Source organism: Camponotus floridanus, unplaced genomic scaffold, assembly GCF_003227725.1.
Source record: "Camponotus floridanus strain SB8 unplaced genomic scaffold, Cflo_v7.5 scaffold14, whole genome shotgun sequence".
Classification (NCBI taxonomy): Eukaryota; Metazoa; Arthropoda; class Insecta; order Hymenoptera; family Formicidae; genus Camponotus; species Camponotus floridanus.
In genome coordinates, this window is record NW_020229259.1 from 592,123 (window position 1) to 615,143 (window position 23,021).

A 23,021-nucleotide genomic window follows, 5' to 3' on the forward strand; every position below is an offset into this window, starting at 1 on the left:
CTCCGAGTTTTATAATTTGTATCCACAACAGGAACAAATTTATCACTCCAATAGACCATCGACTGTACCACCTCAAGAAATAGACAAGATAGAAGATTATGCATTGGAATATACGTGGGAAAACATTATCTTAAATAATTACAAACTCGAGATCCCAATACGACCGGTTAGTGAGCAGATTCAAGTGGAACAACAGCTGGAAGAATTGTCTTTGACAAAAGCGGGAGGTGAAGTGGCCATTGCTGAAAATTGCAATAAACAACTATACCAAGCGAACGTGTTCTCTACCAACTCGTGGGTCTCTGAGTTTCACAATTTGCCTCCACATCAAGAGCAATTCTGTTACTCTGATGAACCATCGACTATAACATACGAAAAAATTGGAAATTTGGTAGAAGAACATGCATTGCCAGGATGTAGCCGAGAAAATATTAACTTAAACATTTACGAATCGCCCGTGAATCCGGTACCGTCGAACAGCTTTCAACAACAACAATTGCAAGAATCGTTTGGTCTTGAAGAGCCTAATTACTCTCAATATCCGCATTGCGTCCCTACAAGCTCAAGAGGAGAAGAGTTTGTAACGGATACGAGAACATATAGTGCGTCCAATTGGGCCAGTCAAGACATTTTTAAACCGCCACCGCCTTATCCTGAAAAGAGCATCAAAAGGAACAGTGCACCTCTAACAGAAGCTCTGCCAAATCCTCCATACACCAACATTTCGCCTACATCGAACATCGTAAGTGAAATGAAATACGAGACACAATCAGGTCCACCGACGACGCCGTCACATTTGACCTCTTCCGGAGTCGAGCCGCCACATAGCAGTCAGACTTCCGGAATCGTGATGGGTGATTCACCAGCTGAAGTTGTCGACAGCCTGTTGTTGTCCCCTTGGGCCGCCAACGGGCCTGAGTTCCTCGAAGGTGGAGTACCAGATGTGAAGCAAACGGGCGGGTTTCAAGATACTTCATGGGTAGACTCGCTCATGTTGGGTTCGACTGTCAACGTCGCTTCGGCTCAGTCGTTAATGGAAATCAAGGGTCCGCTTCCAGCCTTCACCAATTACACGGGACACCTCTCAATCAACGGCATATCTGGCCATCACTATCACACGATAGCCTCATCCGGTCAGAGATCGTCAGTACCATCTGCATCGCCGACACCCTCCTCTAATCAGGAATATTACGAATCGCCCGTAGTATCCTCGAGTACACCATGTCCACAGGTAAGTCAAAAACACCAGCCACAGAATCATCAACAGCAACAGCAGCAACAGCAGCATCCACATCCTCAAAGTCAACATCAGCAGCAGCAGCAATTGCCACAGTCGACGCAGCAAATAGAGTACGATATTGACGACATTGCGGAGATTATCGGTTCCGCGATAGCGGACACAACGGTGCCGGGAAAGGGAAACGGTCCCAGTTCGGAGCAGACTTCAGATACCTCAGGAGACTGGATAGACATTGCCGAGTGGATCATGCCGGAGTGTTCGCCTAAGACTCAAGAGACTACATCGCCCAATTCGTTCGCGCCACAGATTTACGTGACCACAACACCGACCATATCGACTCAACAGCACTCTTCCACGCTACAGAATTTGCTTACGCAGACTACGTTACAGACCTACGTTACAGATTTACGTTCACCTCTGCTACAAGCGAGATTGCAGCAGCACTCCAACACTGCCCCGGGTCTTCAGAACGCATCCTGTGGTGAAACGCCATCATCGACGAGCCCTTATCCGCCTCTTAGCCCGCCTAATCGAGTGTCCACATCCTGCAGCCCCGATGACCTTTTACACTCGTCTTTCGCCACTCCTTCGCATCCCAGAAAAAGATCGCGATCCTCGGGTTCCGGGCAAAATACGAGCAAGAAGAATCCGGCCGTCAATGCAGCAGTATTACCGTACGGAGCGGAGTCCGAAGTGGTTGGCAACCCAAAGAAGCCCGTTCACAGGTGTCACATATGCAGCAGGGCATTCTTAAACAAAAGCAATATTAAGGTGCATTTACGTACGCATACGGGCGAGAAACCGTTTAAGTGTGACGTATGCAGTAAAGCTTTCAGGCAAAAGGCACATCTCATCAAACATCAGCAGATTCACAAAAGAGGCGGCAGGGAATAGATTCTCTCTCAAATCGAAGGGACACACTTTACAAAATAAAATTGGTAATTCTAATGATAAATAGCATAGGTAAAGATATATAATAGGAATAGACTTATAAACATACTTAAATTACGCTATATCGTACCTATGAGACATGGCGATAATGCGGCCATCGTAATGACATGTGATCACTCTAATCATTAGAATCCATTGGTTTAAATGCGTCCCTTGTAATTGAAGAAAGACAAAAGCGGACGCAATTCCGCCACTAATTTAATGGAAACAATCACGATCACGATCGCGTTCAAGATACCGACGTATAATATTATTTTTTAATATATAATTTCATGCATGTCTTGAAACACGCATTGAATCATATATTAAGATCACAAATTGAAGATTGAAACGTAACGTAATTGACATTAAATTGATAAAATATCAATATTGTTTTTTGAATAAAACATTTTTTTCGAGATTTTCACTTTTTACTTTTTGCAGTGAAGTCATTAATCGAACATCGTATTTTGATCGTCATTATTGTGTATGTAAAAATTAGTGTCTTTGATTTTTGTGCGTGTTAATCAAAATTAAAAATTATCACTAGAAGATAGTTTAAAATTTTTTTTAATTACAATAGTTTAATCATAAAGTTTTCGTTTTATTTTTCTAGATTGCAAAGTTAATGATGATTTCTGTATTTGATGCCTCGTGCGGCTATATACAGATCTGAAACTTTCACAACTTAAAATAGCAATGCAACGTTTATATATAATGTGTAAATACAGATTTAACATAAGGCATTGTGTTTATGTATATATTACTATTTGTGCTACAACATCACTGAAAATTGATGAAGTAAATAACAAACAGTAAGACAATTGTGGTTTTATATTATTAACTTTTATCTGATGTTAATAATATTTAATTGCAATCTATTAATGATGATGATAAACGCGATACTGAATTAATACTCAACTGCAAAAAATAAAGGATAAACATTTCAAATAAGAAATGCGCGTTTAGAAAAAATTTTGAGTAATTTGCACATTATTTAAATAAATCTAGAAATGTATATATTGTAGATATATACATTAAATATAATTCTGCAGTCTCAGTGTGTAAGAGAAATATCTCTCTTTAATAGAGATACATTTATAATATAATATTTCAAAGGTTTATAAATAATCAAGATCAAGATCTCAATTGTGATCGCGCAATTTTGTAAAATTCAGACTTTGTCAATGCAGCTATTTTGCATTAAAACTCGATTCCGGCCATTATGTATACGAAAACGAAACAATATGTAAAGTTATATATAAAAAATTATCAGTTAATAATATTTTTACAAAGATATAAATTTATGCGAAACCATGCTATTTATATACATGGTAATATACATATATATGTGTGTGTTATGGTGACTATGTAATCTTTGACTTTATATAATAATTATGACAATGATTATATAATTTTTGACATTTTGACAAAATCATTATCATTGTAAAAAATTTTTTATAATGCTTGTAATGTTATAAAAGAATTAATAAGCTTATTTGGCATTCTGATTGACAAATGAAAAAATTTTAAATACAATTTTATAATTAAACTTTTATAATAGAACATTTTTTATATTTGAAAATTTTATAATTGGAATTAAAATAATACTAAAAACAATACTAAAAATAATATGTCACATTCTTAAAATCTCTCAATATCTTTTCTTTATTTAAAGTTATGATTTGGACAACATTGTCAATATTATCGAATAGAGAGAAAGAATATTTATATGGAAAACATATTTTTATTATGAAAAATAATGATTTGTTGAAATTGGAACAGTATTAATTCTCTTAGTTGAGACTATCAAAAATAAATAAAAATTTTCAGAAGCTAAGTTAGAACATAAAAATTATGAATATAAGAAATAATGACTTTTTATCAATAATATTTTATTTTGACTTTCACCATAACACACACACATACATATATATATTTTTTTCACGGATAATTATTATATGTTATTATGGTAATTGTTAAAATTTATTAAAATATAATTATCAAAAAAATATAATATAGTATATAAAATATGGCAATAATAAATAAGAAATTATTAAAAGTATAAACTACAGGATATTAAAATTTCCTATAAAAAAAAGATAATTATTTCTATTCTATAACATTCTTTGAACGGCTTAAGATTTCTCGCTTTAGATCTTTTTTAAATTTATTATTTTAATATGTTCAAAACTTTTATTGAAAAAATCTGCTCAACAGTATTCTTAAATTATTATAAGAAAGTTGCGATTTTTATTAAACTTACTTGTATATAGATATTTAAAATAATATAATATAATATATAATGTAATAATATATAATATAATAATATAGATATTTAAAATTTTTGCATTTAAATATATTTGTTAAAATTGTTTAAGAATTACAATATTCAAAAAATATATGCAATAATTGAGTATAATCGAAAAGATAATAATTCTAAAAAAAATATATCAAAAATATGTATTTATTTTATTTAATATAAAATAAAATGCACAATAAAATAAAATTTTTTATGTTCTAATATTTGAGAAAAAATTGATTTTATTATATTTTTTTTAAATCTTGAATGATCTGTAATGACTGAATTTCTATCATATATCTTTGAATTCGTTTTGATAGTGATTATCATTAAATAAATATAAAAGTGTACAACACACATTACATTTATTAAAATAATTTAAAATAAATTATTATTCAAATTTTTAAAATAGTGTCAGAATCATTACACAACTATTAATTATAAAATATTTTGTATATTATTTATCAATCAATTTTTGAAACTTTCAACAAGATAACTTTGGACAAAGTTATTGAATGAAGGAAGAAAGGTACACTTTTATTATGAAAAATACTGACTTGATGGAAATGAAATAATATTAATTCTCTCATTAATTCTTCTCTTTGACTGCCAAATTTTATATACTATATACATGTTTTTTTTTTTATTTATTTGACTAATGGCGGAAAAATAGAAGAGAAAATATGGAATTTTTGTCTTCTATGAAGCATAAAACAGTATCATGTTTTCTTTCTCACAGTGAGATTTTTACTCTCACGAATTATTTCACAGAAAGAATATTATGTTCCCACTCAAATTAACTTGTGAATCTATGAGATGGCATGAATCGACCGATTCTGTCGATTTCAATTCTGCTCTAGTATTGAGCACAACTCAACTCTACACACAATAGCATTTAGCGAGTAGCTTCTAGTTCACTTCTGTTATTTATATCGCTTTTATATTAATCTTTGTAAACATCCCATCTCTTGATTCTCTCGTTATTTATCTTCCTTCGCATACTTTGTAAGATAGCCGTTTTTTCTCCGCCTTTTATTTAAGCTTCTACCCTTGTTTTTTAATTTATAAATTTAAGATACACCGTGTGTAAAATATTGTACGACAAATTACTTAATTGCACTCCCCTCACGATCCTGTGATATAAGGATCAACGTACGGGTTTCTTTTATATATATATATATATATATATATATATATATATATAAAATATACATATATATATAAATTGACGAGAGATGTGTGTACGTTCTTGTTAGAATCGTTGTCATAGATAAAAAATGAGTTTTCGATGGATCGACGATATAATCTCATAATTGTTTTAACACGGGAACTCTCGCAGTTCTCGATATTAGTCGTCGAATTCTGCGGATGCTTACTGTACACTTACTACGCGACCTGTTCATTTATCTGTCGCCACTCGATCCTCGAATTCTCGTCACTATTGTGGTAGTTAATAATTACGGAATGTATAAAGTCATACGCATTGTACATGTACATTATTTATAAAAAAATGACGTTTAATTAAATGATTGTTACCGTAATACAATGCTGTCGTTTTTTGTGCCGTGAGGATGTATCCTTTTATCTGAATCACTCATTTTCTATTTTCCACAATTCTTTTCAGTTCATTTCTATAGTAATCAATTCGGCAGTGGCGTTTTATGTTAAATATGTTTGTAATATTGTACAACGATGTAAGCAAAGAAAGTTGTATTATTCGCGGTGAAAGGCAATTTGGAAGAGATTATTTGGAAGAAGATATAATAATAAGAGATATACGTTATAATAATAAGAGATATACGTTTCTAAGATTATAATATTATAATACTTGTAAATACATCAACTTAAGAGAGAACATATATTCTTAAGAAGTGTTGATTATGATATAATATTGTGTGCGTGTGCATGATGAGGGTGTGTTTGTATGTTCATATTAATGTTTAATTTTTTAATTTTTTGTTATACATTAAATAAAAGAGAAATATAAAGATCAACGTGCACGCGTACAATATAATTTTTTAGATATTCGATTACTTGGCGTCATATAAATACATTCTTTCTACAAAATTTTACAGCGATATTGCAATTAAATTTGAAAGGAATCTATATACAGGGTATTTCATAAGTGGTGGGCCAAATTTCAGGAATAGATTCCTCATGTTTAGAGAAAAAAAAAGTTAATCAACAGGTTCGGAAATGATTAATTTTTGAGTTACTAAGATTTTTGTAATACAAAATTTTGTCTCATTTCTCGTCTTAGAAGTCCCTTTGCAGACATGTTATTTGCTCTTGATATCGATATTTTCATACGCTTTTGAGTTGTTAAGATTAATTCTAAATCTTAATAATTCAATAATTGATAATAACAATGTTTTTCAAGTTCGGCGGCCTATGTTTACATTAACGCGGTGTATTATTCTTATTCTTGTTTACAATTCCATACTCAGGAATTTGAAAGCGTGTTCGGGACAATGAGGTAACGAGCTGAGGCTTGTATTGTGACAGAAGGTGGACATATTGAACATTTCCTCTGTCCAAAATCTTAATAACTCGAAAACTAATCATTTCCGGACCTATATTGATTAACTTTTTTTTCTTCTGTAAGCATAAGGAATCCATTCCTGAAATTTTGCCCATCACTTGTAAAACACCCTGTATATATATCCAGGAAATTAAATTACCCTATGATTGATATTATTTATTATTATAAAGTTAGCACACACACAATAATTAGGGCGCTGTTTATTTGCGATAATCATCGTGGTTGTCAGCTTCCGGACTTTAGATGCGAATATATCATTTGAAGCAAACAACGGGGCAAAATTACCGACGAACTTTAACAAAGGATAGTATTGAAAAAGGATCTGGGACAGTTTGCGTGGCGGTTTGTTCTTGGCGGTTTATGCTTGGTACATGGACCACGGATTATTGTTGAATATAATGATATAACGGAATTATGATCTCGGAGGTTACACAGTCCGCGGTACAATGTTGTCTCTTCGGTATAAGACAAGGAAACTTGATTTCATATGTCAAGGAAGAAGACATAGTACCGACCGAAAGAAAGATAGAGAAAAAGTAAGAGAGAGAACGAGAGGGATGAATCTTTTATTTCTGTCTAGTAACAAGACGCGAGAAGCTCTCGCGATCGTAGATTCGACAAACAGAGGTATGGCCACTATGAGTCTAACTGTACTATCGATTAATCCAAACAACGAGCGAGAGACTCAAAAGCGTATGAAAATATCGATATCAAGAGCAAATATTAATAAATACATAATGTGTGTGCTGTAAAAGAGGTTGCAAAACAATTGAGGCAAAATATATACGCTGTGAAGAGGATGTAAAACAAATCATTAGAAGAATTTTACTATAAAAAGGTAGCATACAGACACACAAGTAATCGAAGGTAATAATCATAATATTAAAAGTTAAGTTGCCAAAAATATACTTAAATCCAAAGAACAGTATTTATGTTTTCTATATTATAATAAAAAGTATATATATTTTAAATATATATATTATAAAAATATATTATTATAAAAAAGTATATATATTTTTATAATGAAATAAATATTTTTTTATATATCATTTAGTGATGCGTATGCGCAGTCGCTTAAAGATGTAAAAGGAGCAACAAAGCGAAGCAGGATGGTGGATCGACATGTCGCTGATTCGAATGAATCGTGGCTAAACTATCAAGGAGGGACCTGTCGTACTGCGGTCTCCATGATGGTCCACGTACCCAGTCGGACGAGTGACCTGAATTTTTGGAGCCCACCGGCAAGGCTTCCTTATCCTCAATCCTTTCGTAGTACCTCCTCCTCCCCTTCGTCCCTTCCAAATCACGGATACGCAAAAGACTTCGAAAGACCGAATTATTTCGCAGCGTGATGTTCGATTGTTGCTTGTCAATGTTTCTTTAGGAGAAAGAAAGAGCGAAAATTTTATTTATTTCAAAGTTGGCAGATTCGACGAACGTACATCGTGCTTATATTGAATGTGTTCAATTAGTGCCTCTTATTAGTCACGATGATTGTGTAATTTATTCGTAAAATGTTACATGTCTCATCACGTATGCTAGCGACCATCTGCTTATTTAGTATCCTAGATATTTGAAATGTGTACGAAGCATGTGCGAGAAGTTTTAATACACTACTAGAAACAATTGGCGAAAGCACTTGTTGAAAAAGCGCACATGTCTGACATAGAACAAAAAACTAACACTTCTCGTGATGTGCATAATCTTCTTTGAATATTTATAAATGCATACTTGTATAATATTAGCTTTTAACACTATTTTAGCTCGATTAAAAAGCAAGTTTTCAAGATTATATTTGTTGAATTCTTTAAACAAATAATCTCTTAATTATTTTAAACAATCTATTAATCGTCAAATTTAAATGGAAGAATTATTTGCTCCTTTCTCCCTCCCTTGTCATCTTCCTAAGGATCTCATATAATTTATATATAATATAGTATACTAAATTTTTATAATTAAAAATATCAAAATGAAAAAAGATATTTATTGTGATAAATTATTCAGATAAAATATAAAATTCTATTGTTACAATAAGTTCTTTTTTTAATGCTATTGATATATGTACGGTGACACGCATTGATTTATGTATGTGTTTGTATATAAAAAAAATATGCAATGGAAATATTTTATTATTTCTAATAGTTGTATCTCTAGAGAGGAGAAGAGGAGGAGGCTAATAAAATAATTAATATTGCATAATATTCCTCCCTTTTTTTTCAATAATACTATAACTGGCAAGAAATATTAAACATTTCTATCGCATATTTTTTCAATATACGCGAAATTGTTTTGAAAAATAGGGAAAAAGGGAGAGAAGAAGAGGAGAAAAAGAGAGAGAAAGAGCCTATTATATTCGTAATACTTTTCTCGGATTCTCAGAGTGAGAAGATTATCGATGCAGCCGCGATAGACATGGCGCATGCGACTTTTCGGATGAAGAGGATGCATATGCTGGCCAAATCAATGCGTGTCACCGTATATCGCGTACACTGGGAACGTTTCATATCGTCAAGCATATCGGGAAGACGAAGCCGGATGCAACCTGGAGGACCAGCAATTATGGCCGTCAAAGGAGACAATGGGCAATTCTCTCCCTCTCTCTCTTTCTCCGCTGTGAGTATGTATAGCGCGATAGGCAGTAGATGCGTATAGCTCTTTTATTGTATGGAACCTCCTTAAAGAAAGTCTTTCACCGTATACACGGAGGAGTGCCAGAGGCTCGAGGAAGAGGAGGAGGAGATGGTGGTAGTGGTAGAGAATGACGAGGGGTAGAAGGGCAAAGAAGAAGGAAGAAGAAGGAGGAGGAGGAGGAGGAGGAGGACCACGTTATACTACTTTGGTATACTTCGCCGGTACCAGGCAGCGATGTTCCACTTACATGGCACACTTTGCAACTCGCCTCGCTTCAGGATCCTGAAGAGTGGGTCTGTCTATCCTACGGTTCCGATCGCGCATCGTTAGCTGTTTATTACCCGCGTGTACCTATCTCGACACGAAATTCGTTCGATAGACCTGGCGGCTCTGCCGCGAACATGTTTCTTGCGATTTATGCCATAATAAATTCTCGTCTTGAATAAAATCCTGCTTTTCAGCTATTTAGAGTATTCTAACTGAAATTTTGCTGGAATGCCAGCAAGGTAGACAAAGATTTCAAGTGCCATATGTTTAGAATTTTTATTTTTGTTTTTGTAACAGAAATGTCCTGCAAAGCTGGCGGAAAGCCGATAGAATTGGAAAGTTTCTATTTGTCAATTTTTCTACAAAATGTAACAGAAGTAAGATAGATAAATAGATGTTTTTTCTCGAAATTTTCTCAATTCGCAATATATAGCAATTTATGATGTAATTTTTCTCTGTAGTCATTTTTCTAAAGCGATGTAAAATGCATCTTTCTCATCTTGCATCTCATTACGGTACTAGTTTGAATAAATAAATAGATGCTACCATTTGTAGGACACGCGATCTCAATGCAATGTAGTAGGCGTGCGATTAAATATGCTCTTGATACAGAGATAAGACAAACAATTGAAACAAATGTAAAAATTATGTGTCTCTTATATATTAGAATTTCTTATGAATATTAAAAAATATTCTTATAAATATTAAAAAAAGATCACGTCAATTTAATAAATTGTCGACATACATATATATGTAATTCTCTCTCTCTCTCTGTTTAAATATAAAATTAATTTATAAGTTTTTAAAATAAATGTGTTTCAAATATTTTATTACTAGTTTAATTTCTTTAGATTAATATATCTCTCCGAATAAATATAATTTATCTTTTTTTAAATTAAGAATTTTAATAAATAAATAAATAGATTTTAAATTATACAAGAAAAAATGCCTTTTCGACATATTGTTAAGAATCACGCGATTCTACTAATCCCACGCCGTTGCTTTATGTATTACACGTGCACATCTTGGCGATTACGCTCAAACTAGGACAAGATGAAAATCGACATACTTGCGATTATATGTGTAAATTTGGGTGCATCCGCCAGATTTCCTGCAGAAAGATTGCGATCGAGGAACAATCTGTCCACACATCAACAAGAAATAGACAATCTTTCGAGGCGCTAATTCGACAATGTACCGTGTCATGTCGTGATGAAACGACAGAAATTTTCGGATTTCTGTTGAGAAATCGAAATGATGCCGAATCGCTCGTTTCAAGTTCGACACGCTTTCGAGACTCTAAGGAAAGTTTTGAGACATAAAATTCACATATGTAAAAATTAAAAAAGATTAACGTAAAAGATAATATCTACATGTGAAATAATATCACATATATTAGTTTAATTAAATGCTCCTAATGTATATATTCGAGGAGAATGTATATATCTATGTATCATAAATATTGCATGATTATGTTTGCATAATTTGTTTATATAGATTATTATATATGGATAATTATATATACTGTATATATGGTTTATGTAGATCATACGCATTTGGATAGAATTAATTAACTTTTTTAAGTTAATTAATTACCTTTTTAAATTAATTAGCTTTTAACAGTGATTCTATAACGATTATATGAGAGATTAATTCGTTTAGAATACGTTGTATTATAATAGTACCTATTTGCTTTTCTCTGTTATCACATTTAATTCTGGATGTATGTAAAAAAATTGCATTTCTTAACACACATTTCTTAATCCTCATAAAAAATTGAAACAATTTTGATTTTTGATCTTGCCAATTTTCTATCTTTACATGATAAACTTTTAATGATAGAGATATATTTATATAGTTTTCACGCCTCATATACAACTAATATATTATGCATACACGATGTGAACAATAAACATGTGTCTCTACATGCACATACACGCACACACATATTTCTCCTTAAAAAAAAATCATCATATATATAATGACCCAGTTTCTGTCAGGCGATTGATATACTATTGCTGTTTTGGTGAGATTCAAAAAGTTTGATATAATAACAATAGAAAATATATAAAAGATAATTAAATTAAGATGTGAGAAAAAAATAATATACGATAAATGCAGAATTGTATGGCTAAACATGTGTGTCACATGAGGCAAATTATATCTTGTAAGAACGTATTCTCAATTTGGGAGTCTGTAAAGTCTCTCCTCTCCTATCTCTTCCCCTTTCGCTCGCCTCTCATTACCATCGAATTACGTACACAGAAATGGGATAGGATAGAGGGGAGGAAAAGAGAATTTCGCAAATGGACGAATAATTAAAGGCGATTCGGATCATGTGAGTGGTATAGTTCACACAGTTACATCTCGAACTCCTTCTCAATGGACGCCCGGTTGGTATGGTTGGCAGGTAAGCAGCGATGTGTTGTACATACGTCACACATGTGTACACACACGGCGTTCGCACATACACATCCGGCCGGGTAATGAGATTCTCTTCCCCGTGGTAAAGTTCCCATCGTCGTCTTGGCATATCGGTCCTCACACGACGCAACTTCGTTACGAGATTGTGTCAAAAGATACGCGACGCTTCACCAATGCAACACCCACCATCCAGGAACAAATAGACTTCGATATGTTTTCCTTTAACGTGCATTAAGCCACAACAATAGGCTGATTTTGATTTACAAAATAATTGTGCAAATTGAGCAAATAAATATAAGAAAGTGCGAGCAACCTTTAAGAATTTATATTGGACTGTTAAATAATAAATTTAACTATATTTACTAAGAGTATAAGTAAGTATATTTAACAAGAAATTTACGAAATATTAAATTTATAAATATATCTATTCTTTACTAATTGTAACTCAATTATAATAAAAATTCTGATTCTTTTTAAATATTCTTGATAAGTCATGTTCATTTTATTAAAATAATTTAAGACTTTATGAATTATTTTTATTAAAATAGACATAAAAAATGTTGCATGTCAAGAATTGCTGTTAATTCTGTCGACTATTAATAATTGTAATTTATTAATTAGTAATTTAATATATGTTTGTTATATCAAGACTATTATCATTTATTATTATTTGCCATTAAGTACAAAATATTAAATCATCCTAAAATAAATGATACGTTTGGCGAATGGAGATATTGAGATCTTTTTCTACTTTCTTATATATTTCGCAAATGTAATCTTGATATAATAGCAAAAGGAAGAAAAAAGAAAAAGGGGAAAAATGTGATACATAGATAAATAGATAATTAGATAGATAGATCAATAAAAATAAATAGATAGATGGATAGACAGATAAATAAATAGATAAATGGGTGAATGGATAGATAGATAGATGGATAGATACATGGATAGATAGATAGATAAATAAATAGGTAAATAGAGAGAGGAAGAGGAAAAGGGGGAGAAAGAGATACAGTTAAGAATTCGTCGCACGTGTAACTACTACTATATCTAGCTGTTCTTGCTTTTATCTGATGCTCCATTTAAATAGGAATTCCTAATTATCATTATACGCTCCCTTCTTGTCGCGATTTTTCTAAGACAAATGTATTGTTACGAAAGTATACCTCTTTTTAAGAAGTCTGCCATTATTCAGCACAAAATTTGCAATTTATACATTGATCGAGAAATACTATAACATTATTATAACATTTATGCAAATTTTCGCATGTACTTGTATTTTGCAAACGTGTAACGTTCTTTTTGTAAATATAATTAAATAAATATATTTAAAAATTTTAATTTTTTCAGACTATTTTTTGATAAAATAGATTGTGTAAATTTGGTAAAAGAAAAATTTTTCGACGATGCCAATTTTTCGCTAACATTCATGAATTTCTAAAAATTTCGATCAAGAACTAACGATTCGTTTATTTTTTTAATATAATGGAAGCGCATGTAAAATAAATGATTAGCATGCCGCCGTGTGACGATGCCGCTGCGCTTTCTTCCGTACGACGATTTGATGATTTATGAATTATTATGATTCAAAGTGATTTATAGTGCTACTCATGATAGCGCGCGATTTCTTACACAAGACTAAAAAAATTCAATACATCATTATCTGTGTAGGAAGCGCGATTCAAACGACTACATCGTCTATGAAATGTAAAATCCAGTGCAAATGCGCTACTCAGCTATTTGTCTTTTCTCTTTTTTGACCGAGAGTTTCGCTTGACAAAAATAATCCGCGCATATATATATATATATATATATATATATATATATATATATCTTTGAGATATTAAAATAAACAAATATGTTAAATGCTGGAAAATGAGTTTTGCGTCGTTAAATAATTAGTAGAAAGCTGTCCAGTGACATTTTCGTCTTTTATTTCTGCTTAGCTATGGTAATTAATTCGAGATATCCACACGCGCAGAATGTGATTTTCGTTTCTAGACGGAAATAATTTTTGACAAAATCCCATAAGATTTCACTCGTGCATGATCGCGGTCGTCGTGATGCCAAGAGAAATCGAACTTGATCGTTAAGCGAGTCGCGAATCGCGAGCTCGGCCCATTACCCGCGTTCAAGTCTCCTCTGGGGCTCCATCGAGGCCCCAAACGCGAGAAAATTATCATCATTAATAATTTCTTTTTTCTTTTTGCGATAAATTGTTCATCGTTCCGAGAAGCTTGAGATTCTTCGACGTTGCGAGCGCGCAAAGTGCACTGTTTTTTCGAAGAGAACAAAGATTCATGTCTTTAAAGACAGTGGTATATATAAGATACGAACGAGATTGCCTGAATAGATTAAAATATTCTATTAATTTCCAATTCTTTTTAAAAGTGTGTCACCTATGGTAAATCAAACAAAATATAAAGGCCTCTTTTTCAAAAGACTCTTTTATCAGATCAGTATTCAAGCGAATAATATGGCACCTTGAAGAATCCGATAAACCTTAATATTATGTAAAATGCTTTCTTTAAAAATCGAAATTGTATCAATGTACGCGTTATGTATTATTAATTATTTATTGAAAATGTGTACGGCTATATAAATAATACATTGGCATGGATATCTTTTAAAGATGTGCTTCTATTTGTCATCAATTGTTACCAATAGTATATGATTATTGAGAATTTTATTCATTATAGTAACCAAATAAAGATATTAATTTATTTTTTAATTTAATTTTTTAAAGATATTTAATATTAATTTATATGTATATACATTAATTATATCAAATAATATATAATAAATTTTAGCACATAATAAAATATAACATTTTCATTATGATATAAAAATGTATATGATTTTAAAAAATTGTTAATATTATATAAAATAATATATAAAATGTATATAATATAAAAATTGTAAAAATACAAGAATGCTAGAAATAAAATGTGTTTGTAAACCTTAACTTTTCAAGTAACATTTTGATACAAAATATAGCAAATTCTTTTCTTCTCTATCTTATCCAAGCATAATTCTAAAAAAAAACGATATTTGTATACGATATTAGCGTATTGAAATAAAAATCAGCGGAATGTAAAATCGCATTATATAACTTCTAAGATCCTGTTTGCCCAACATCGTACGCAAGTGTAGTGTTACGTTTCGACGGAATTCCGCAGAGAATTTCCGCATATATCGAGAGTTACCTGTAAATCTTCTCTCTCTCTCTCTGTCTTTCTATAATCACCGATCGTATTCGATGCTCGAGCGAACTATGGAGAAAAGGTGCACCATATCATCGACAGCTCGATAGAAAGCACTGTTCGATGTCAGCGTAAGTTGTTGCCGGAGATTCGTTGTTCTGTATAAGCATATGTATACACGTATGTACGTGTGTGTGTGTGTGTATCGGAAAGTCTTTACCGGTATGAGTTAAGTAGTATCTGTGTTCTCTCGGGTTCCCCCGTACTGGTGGGACCTTGTTTCATGACCCACATAAAGCAAGGCCGTTAACACTACACGACTCGCGGCACATGTACGGACGGCGGGGTCCCCGCGAGGTGCGCTCTATGGAGGTCCACGTGCATCTCCTACCACAGGTAGCGCGTCGGACTCCCGTGCGGGATGGCCCCAAATTCGTACCACCTGGTGTACTCGAAAAAGATAAGGGAGCCAAGATATATGTACCTCGTTTAGCTAGTGTGTCACTTTTAAATGCCACGTGGTTGGCTCGAGAATTCTGGTAATCGACTTTTTATTAATCCCCATTAAGATCCTAATTAACATATATAAATGTAATGTTTAAATCCCGATTGTTTTTATTTTCTCAGATTTGTATATCAAAAAATTATTAAATATTAATAAGCACTGCTGCTCTCTTGTATTTGAAAAGTCACGTTGGATATATATTTAAGACGATTATTATATATGTGTAAATTGTTTATATATATGAAATGTATTTATTATGGTTTAACATGAGAGAAAAAGTATGGTTTCTGCTTTTTATAAAAATATTTTTTAAGTAATTATTTCTTTTTTCTCCGTTAAAAAACTGTGAGTTGATCATTAGTGAGTTAATTTTTTGACGAGACGTCGAAAGAAAAAATGCATTAAATGCTATAGTTGTATAATGGCTCTAGAAATACTTTACATTTCTAGTTTTAAAAAATAAAATAACATGATTTTGCGTAATAAAATATCTAACAATTGAGTCAATTTTTGGCATCACTGTTATTATTTAATGTGATGTAAAAGTAAACAATCTCACATTCTTTAAAATTTGTCGTAAAAGTAAAGAAATTTTTCATATATGTGTATTCTAATAAATTATCCAAATCTTTTTTTAAATTCAGAATTGAATGCAGACTATTAAATTAAATTAGTTTTGCTTTTTTCTAGATAAAATAGAATAAAATTAAAATGACTTCTAATTTAATGTGTACATAAAAAATATTGAAGAATGTGAATTTTCTCTTTATATTCATTTAAATCATTTAAAATCATGTTGAAGTACTCTTTACAATCACTCTAGTGATAAATATCATTATCAAACTGCAAGTCACTTCATCATTTACTTGAACTTTGAAGAATTTTCTAAAAGTTTCTCTTCCAAGATACATATTTCCCAGGTATTTATTTTTTTATCTGTAGGATTTTCTCAGGTTCACGCGTACCGTGCGTCTTGTGTAACTTTATTAAGCGCGCGAGCAATCTTTGCGAAGGTACGTTTTTATACGCCTCATCTTGATGAAGTGGTCCGGCCAGTGCGCAAAGAGCCCAAGGGGCGAGATGAGGAAGCCGCGGTTCCCCTCCGAGAGTCCCCGCTCCAGCTCTTTTCTCGGAGCACGATGCATATAGGTGTGTTGTATATATGTGTGTGTGTATATGGGTATTGTACGTGTGCGTCGTCCCGTATCTCGATGCTCTCAGTAGGTCACACCGACACGTTGCGTGTGATGGTAGCGCATGGCATTATCGCGTTCATGCTGGAGTCTGGTTGCGGGTCCGGCGAGCAGGCCCATCCAGTGGCACGGCACCTTGATCTTGATCTTGACTCCGCGCAAGGCCCGAGAAGAAACGCGGATGATTGCATTCCACCATTTCGCATTTCGTCTGAATTGTCGTGCGATTTTTTACCAGCGCATAAATTGTTGGTTGCATCGAAACTTATTTATTTATTTTTTTTTTTATGACACAGATATCGCTCTTTTTGAAGATTTCTCTCAAATTGTATCGGACTCGTATTTCTCCAGCAGTACTTTTATATTTTGCTCCAATTAATTAATTTATATCATTTGATGAAAGTATATATATATAGCAATATATATGTAATAGAATGTTTATAATTGCGTGCGCAAGAGTCAGATTAAAATTTAGATTTAAATCAGTATAGATTTCTCTTTATACTTTTATAACTCACTATGCACGTATTTTTCAATTTTATATTATTTCGTAAATTAAATCTTACAGTATTTTATAGTGTCACTATTGTGTGCGTGCAAATCTTATTAAATTATTATAACAGAAGAAATATGAATTTGATATTTGAATATGTAATTATCAATATCAAATCTTTAATATATATATTACTTTATACATTAATTAATTTGTACAATTTACAAACTCCTTTCCACCATTGTAATTTTTTACCTTTCTTGATTGTTTTTTTTAGTAAATATTTTTATATACATATTGTAATATAACTATCGCCATCTTCCGCAATCGAATCACATTAGAAGAAATGTACGAGTTACATGACAAAAGAAAATTTTATTTTTATATCTTTGTTAAAAATTACTTATTTCTTTTCAATTAAGAAATCTTTGGTGGATTCATAAGTCTCTTTCCTTTTTTAACATAAATTTAATAAAGTTTAATATATTTTACTTTTCAATTTCAAACATTTTCAAACATCAACACCAGTCATATTTATTTATTTAATTACATATATTCTCTAAAAGAGAAAAATTCATTTATAAATAAATCATTTACTAATTTTTATTATTTTTTTATAGTAAATGTTATACTATTTGTAAATGTTTATACTATTTCTATAATCACTTGTGAGTCACAACAATATATAAGAATTTTTCTTGAGATTTTCAGAGTCTCTTTGAACACAAAAAGTAATTAATTTAATATTTAATAATTAATTTAATATCATATATCATGCAAACATTTTTTTGATTTGCAAAATAATATCATAAATACATGCCAAGAAAAATTGATCAAGTTCATATGCTCCTATTCAATCATTTCGATTTGAATTCATGGAGATTTCACTTTAAGGAGGCTTTATTAAAGACTGTTTTTTTTTTCTTTTTTTGGCACGCTATCCGAAATTATCATTCGATTTATGTCAATCATAATATTGTTAAATGTCATTATGCCAACGCGAGAGGTGACTTCAAAAAGGAGCGAAAAGGTTTTAAAACCAGGTAGTTTCTGATTCCTTTATTTTATTTTATAATACTAATCTCTTTCTATCTTTTTCTCTCTCTTTTTCTTTACAAGGATTGTTGTTACAATAGAGACTTTGGCCGTATCTGGCACAATCTCGGATTTCGCGTAGATGGCAAAATTCTCCGGACATTCGATTCAAAATACTTGTTTTAGTGCTTTACCGATGATAACACATGTTATATTATACGTGAATAAACGTTACTAATGTAATATTTGATATTATCGAAAATCAATTTATGAAATGTTTAATTTAATAATATAGTAATCAATCGTTAAAAATATATTTATGATCTAACAAATCATGATCTAAATAATCATTGCGAGTTCTCATATCACCTTGCATAAATAATAGATATCCAATGTATTATTATTTAAATAAACTTAATATCCAATGCATTATTTAAATAAACTTAATAGCTTTTTTTGAAAATGACAGACGGATCAATATTAAAACAAATCATAGGTCGCAATAAAAATGAAATTATCTCTTACGGATATTATTTTCATTATTATTACGAACAAAAAAACATTGATTTCTTTCCACCTTGTAAAAAATTATATTTACAAGCACAGTCACTTATCTTCATTTTAACTGTACTGCCTTCATTTACTATTTTCTAGTCCACAACATTAAAGCTTAGCTTTGTCGATTTACTGCTGATTATTCGTCAAAAATATACATGCACGACCAACATTAACATTATATAATCAACAAGATGCGATGCATTATCGGTAACGAATCGAACGATTCAATGGGCATCTTTTTACGACTAATTTTCTAATACAGGCTTTTTCAATTGTTCATGAAAACGTAATAGAATAACGCGAAAAATCATATTATCAAATTATTGAGCTCATTACATTTTAACGAAGTAACTACTTTTGCAATTTTACACACGAACTGATTTTATTCTAATATTATCAATTGCTTCCACTATAACCCGTTCTCTATCAAATAGAATATTTTATTTTTTAACCACAGAACTACAACTACATGCAATAGGCATGATTATTAAAGATTCAATAGTCTCAATATTTTCATATCCATCTTGTATATAATATGGGTATATTTTCCTTGTCAACTGGTGTAACAATGTCAGAACCGGAAATAAATAATCCCCTTTGCGCGATACAATAATAAAAAAGGATAGATAAAACAAAGAAAAGTTAAAACATTCAGTACTTCGTTATTAAATAATAAAATAATATTATAATTATTATAAACAATTTATTAAAAAACTCAATATTTTTAATGATTTCTCTACTACAATCTAATTTGCCTCCTTTTAAATAGGATTAGCTAAATTTTATTAACATTCCTTTCGATCCTCATCTATTAAAAATTTTGCCTTTGACAGTTTTTTGTGAAATTACAATTCTTTTGAAAAATTTAAAAAATTTATCAGAGAAACCATACCTTAAAATATTCGGCTTGGGATCTACATTTCCGGTACTGAAGATTTTTTAACTCGATGATGGCTTTTTAATTCGCAATCAAGCATTTAAACTAATTTTTTCGAAGCTATATAAAGCATATTTGACATATTTTGACAATTTACTTTGATATTATTTGAGTAGAATTTCTTAACAACAAGATCTGTGTATCCATCACCGAATTAATATCTATATTTATGTACTATAAGTACTACGAATAAGGAAAATGACTCCAGGATGAATATTACTAATTAAAACCCATTTTCATCCAATAAACTAAATAAAACTTGATAAAATTTGATAAATCGAGTGTTGATCAGGCACTTTTTGAATCGAAAATTAATTCATATTCCCTTTTGTAAACGCTCGATATTTTTGTGGAATATAGTTATAAGTATCTTTGATTGTTCATGGAAACCCGATGTTGAACAAATGTTCATTCATCAATTTCCATTCAATCTTTTTTATATATAAGATAAAAGAATTTTTCAAACCATAACACCACGCTGCGCCAACAATTGCTTCCTTTGATGAAGACTTGGCGATTCCATGGTAATTTCATCATTTTTCACACTATCAAATGACTTGGAGGTTTTGAAATTATTTAGAACTTTTAAGCAGTTGCTGCTTGTCATTTCAAGAGATTTGGATCTTAGTGATGCGCTAGCTAACTTCTTGATAGTTTCTGAAATAGGATACTTGAAATCCGCTCTCTCTCTTTCTCTCTCCTTGATTCTTTGATTTTCGTCGACCACCAATAAGGAATCCTTCTCCACTTTTTTAGATTCTATTTCTTTCTGCTTGTCTATTTTGGAATCTTCATGCTTCATCCTTTGATTCTCATTTCCTTCTGTTTTTATATTTCTATGCGCAGTTACGGTTTCTGACTGATTCTTGAATGACTCCAATCGCGAAGAGTCGCTCTCCTCCTCTTCCTTTCTATCATCTTGACCTAATAAAGACTTTGGTGGGGCCTCCACGTAACCACTCTCATCGCTATCGGCTTCCTCGTCGAGAGAATCCAGAGTTAGAAACGAAGTTTCTTCGTTTTGCAGAAATTCATGGCTTGTCCTATCAGGATATTTCTCGTTCGTTCGCCTTTCTCTATTTTGTTGTTCTTCGATCCTATTCAACACTTCACCTCTCGGTCGATAATCCACTACATCATCAAGATCTTCGATATCTTCAAAATCAAACATATTTGAAGCAGTATCCTCCTCTTCCTCTTCTTCCATTGATTCTTCTTCCTCACTTCTTAGAGGAAACCTCTTCATGGAATCTGGATTGAAACGAGGACTGCCAACGCATGTCATAAAATGAGCCGAACCCTCTGAATTTCTTCGTGGTCCTAGTTCCTTGCTAACTCGATTTTCCGAAAGAATAATCCTTTTGATTGAGCCTCGCTGATCATTTTGATCTGAAAAAGTTTTAAAGGTAAGCAAGTTTTCAAGAGAAATGATATTATGACTTCATGCATCAATTGGTACAACTCGTCAAGCAACTGCTCTTTTCGTAATTAAATATCAAAATTCTTATCGTCATACGCCCTTTCTAAAATATTTCTAAAAATAAAAATATAAAATATAAAAATATAAAATATAAAAATATAAAAATATAAATTTCTAAAAGTGAAAATATATTGACAATGAGCAGAAAAATAGAGTCAATGTTTCGAAATGATAACTAAACAAAGCGCTCGAAATAAATGCGATATCAGTAATTAGTCACATGCACAATAATTTTAACTTCAACGTTAGAGGTAAGTATTCTCTAACTATAAATATAGCTTCACAATATTACAGTCGCATTGAAAAATTAAACATGCAAGGTTACAAATTCAAGTTTCTCGTTTATCTCAAATATTAGACAAGCCATAATTGCGCATAATTGTAAGTCCATTACATTTGTGTAATTGGTCTTGCATAATATTCTACAATATGGAATTTTTAAAAAAGGCGCATGGGACAAGAATTATCATTTGCTTCCCTCAATTTTGATAAAGTCCGATATACTGTATCGTAATAAATATTGCGAACAATACTAACTTCCTGCGAGATGCTCCTCTACGCCTATGGCTCTTTCTTCGCTTGTCGCTGTACTGGCGGTTTCGCATCCGCTGGAGATGCTACCGTTCTCGTCAGAGGATTCGCGATTGAGAGCGTCCAATAGCCTGGCTATCCTCCAGCTGTCCTGATCCTCCCAGCTGCGGGCCACGGTTTCCAAGGAGCGCAATTCATCCAGCAACCTCTGCTGTTCTATTTCCTCGGCTACCGTATCCTCTTCGATCGCTGATAACTTTGGTGCGCTCTTCGACCTTTCCAAGGGCGGTCGATAATTCTGGCCACCAGTGCTTAAAAGAAGCTTTCTACGTGGCAACGATGGATTGTCGTACAACGCGCTCGCCAGAGACAACCTGTAATACACACAAACATATCATGATAATCGATCCTCGTCAGTAGAAGGTGTCGCCATAATCACATTTCTCTCAGCTATGGATTTCGTAATAAACAGCATTAATCTTCTCAGCAATTTTTTTTAATAGAAACAGATTTTATTATTCTGTATATTTTTTTATGATAATTTTTATGATAATTTTTAGCTATATCTTATTTATATCTTATATATATTTATATATAAGGTATGGATAAGGTATAGCTAATAAAATTATATATTTATAAAATTATAAAAAATTATAAAAAAATTATATATTTTATATATTTTTATTATATGTTTTTTTTATGATAATTTTGTAGCTATACCTTATCTTCCCTTTGCTGATTTACATATAT

General features: G+C 31.8%; 2 protein-coding genes across 3 annotated transcripts in view; one reads left to right on the plus strand and one right to left on the minus strand.

Annotated features, from left to right (window-relative positions):
* LOC105252951 (transcriptional regulator prz1) overlaps positions 1 to 2,427 on the plus strand; it is an 8,205-nt gene extending 5,778 nt beyond the window's left edge. The window contains exon 2 of the mRNA XM_011260654.3: positions 1 to 2,427. This exon is cut by the window's left edge and continues 643 nt beyond it. Coding sequence (XP_011258956.2) covers positions 1 to 2,134 — 2,134 coding nt within the window. The 3' untranslated portion in view covers positions 2,135 to 2,427.
* A 17,057-nt stretch (positions 2,428 to 19,484) lies between these two features.
* Positions 19,485 to 23,021, minus strand: part of LOC105252953 (cilia- and flagella-associated protein 251) — a 67,754-nt gene continuing 64,217 nt past the window's right edge. For both annotated transcript variants that reach the window (XM_020028062.2, XM_020028061.2), the window contains exons 4-5: positions 22,278 to 22,645; positions 19,485 to 21,649 (exon numbers count right to left, since the gene is read on the minus strand). In XM_020028062.2, the coding sequence (XP_019883621.1) occupies positions 20,721 to 21,649; positions 22,278 to 22,645 (1,297 nt within the window). In that variant the 3' untranslated portion in view covers positions 19,485 to 20,720. The remainder of the gene's footprint in view (positions 21,650 to 22,277; positions 22,646 to 23,021) is intronic.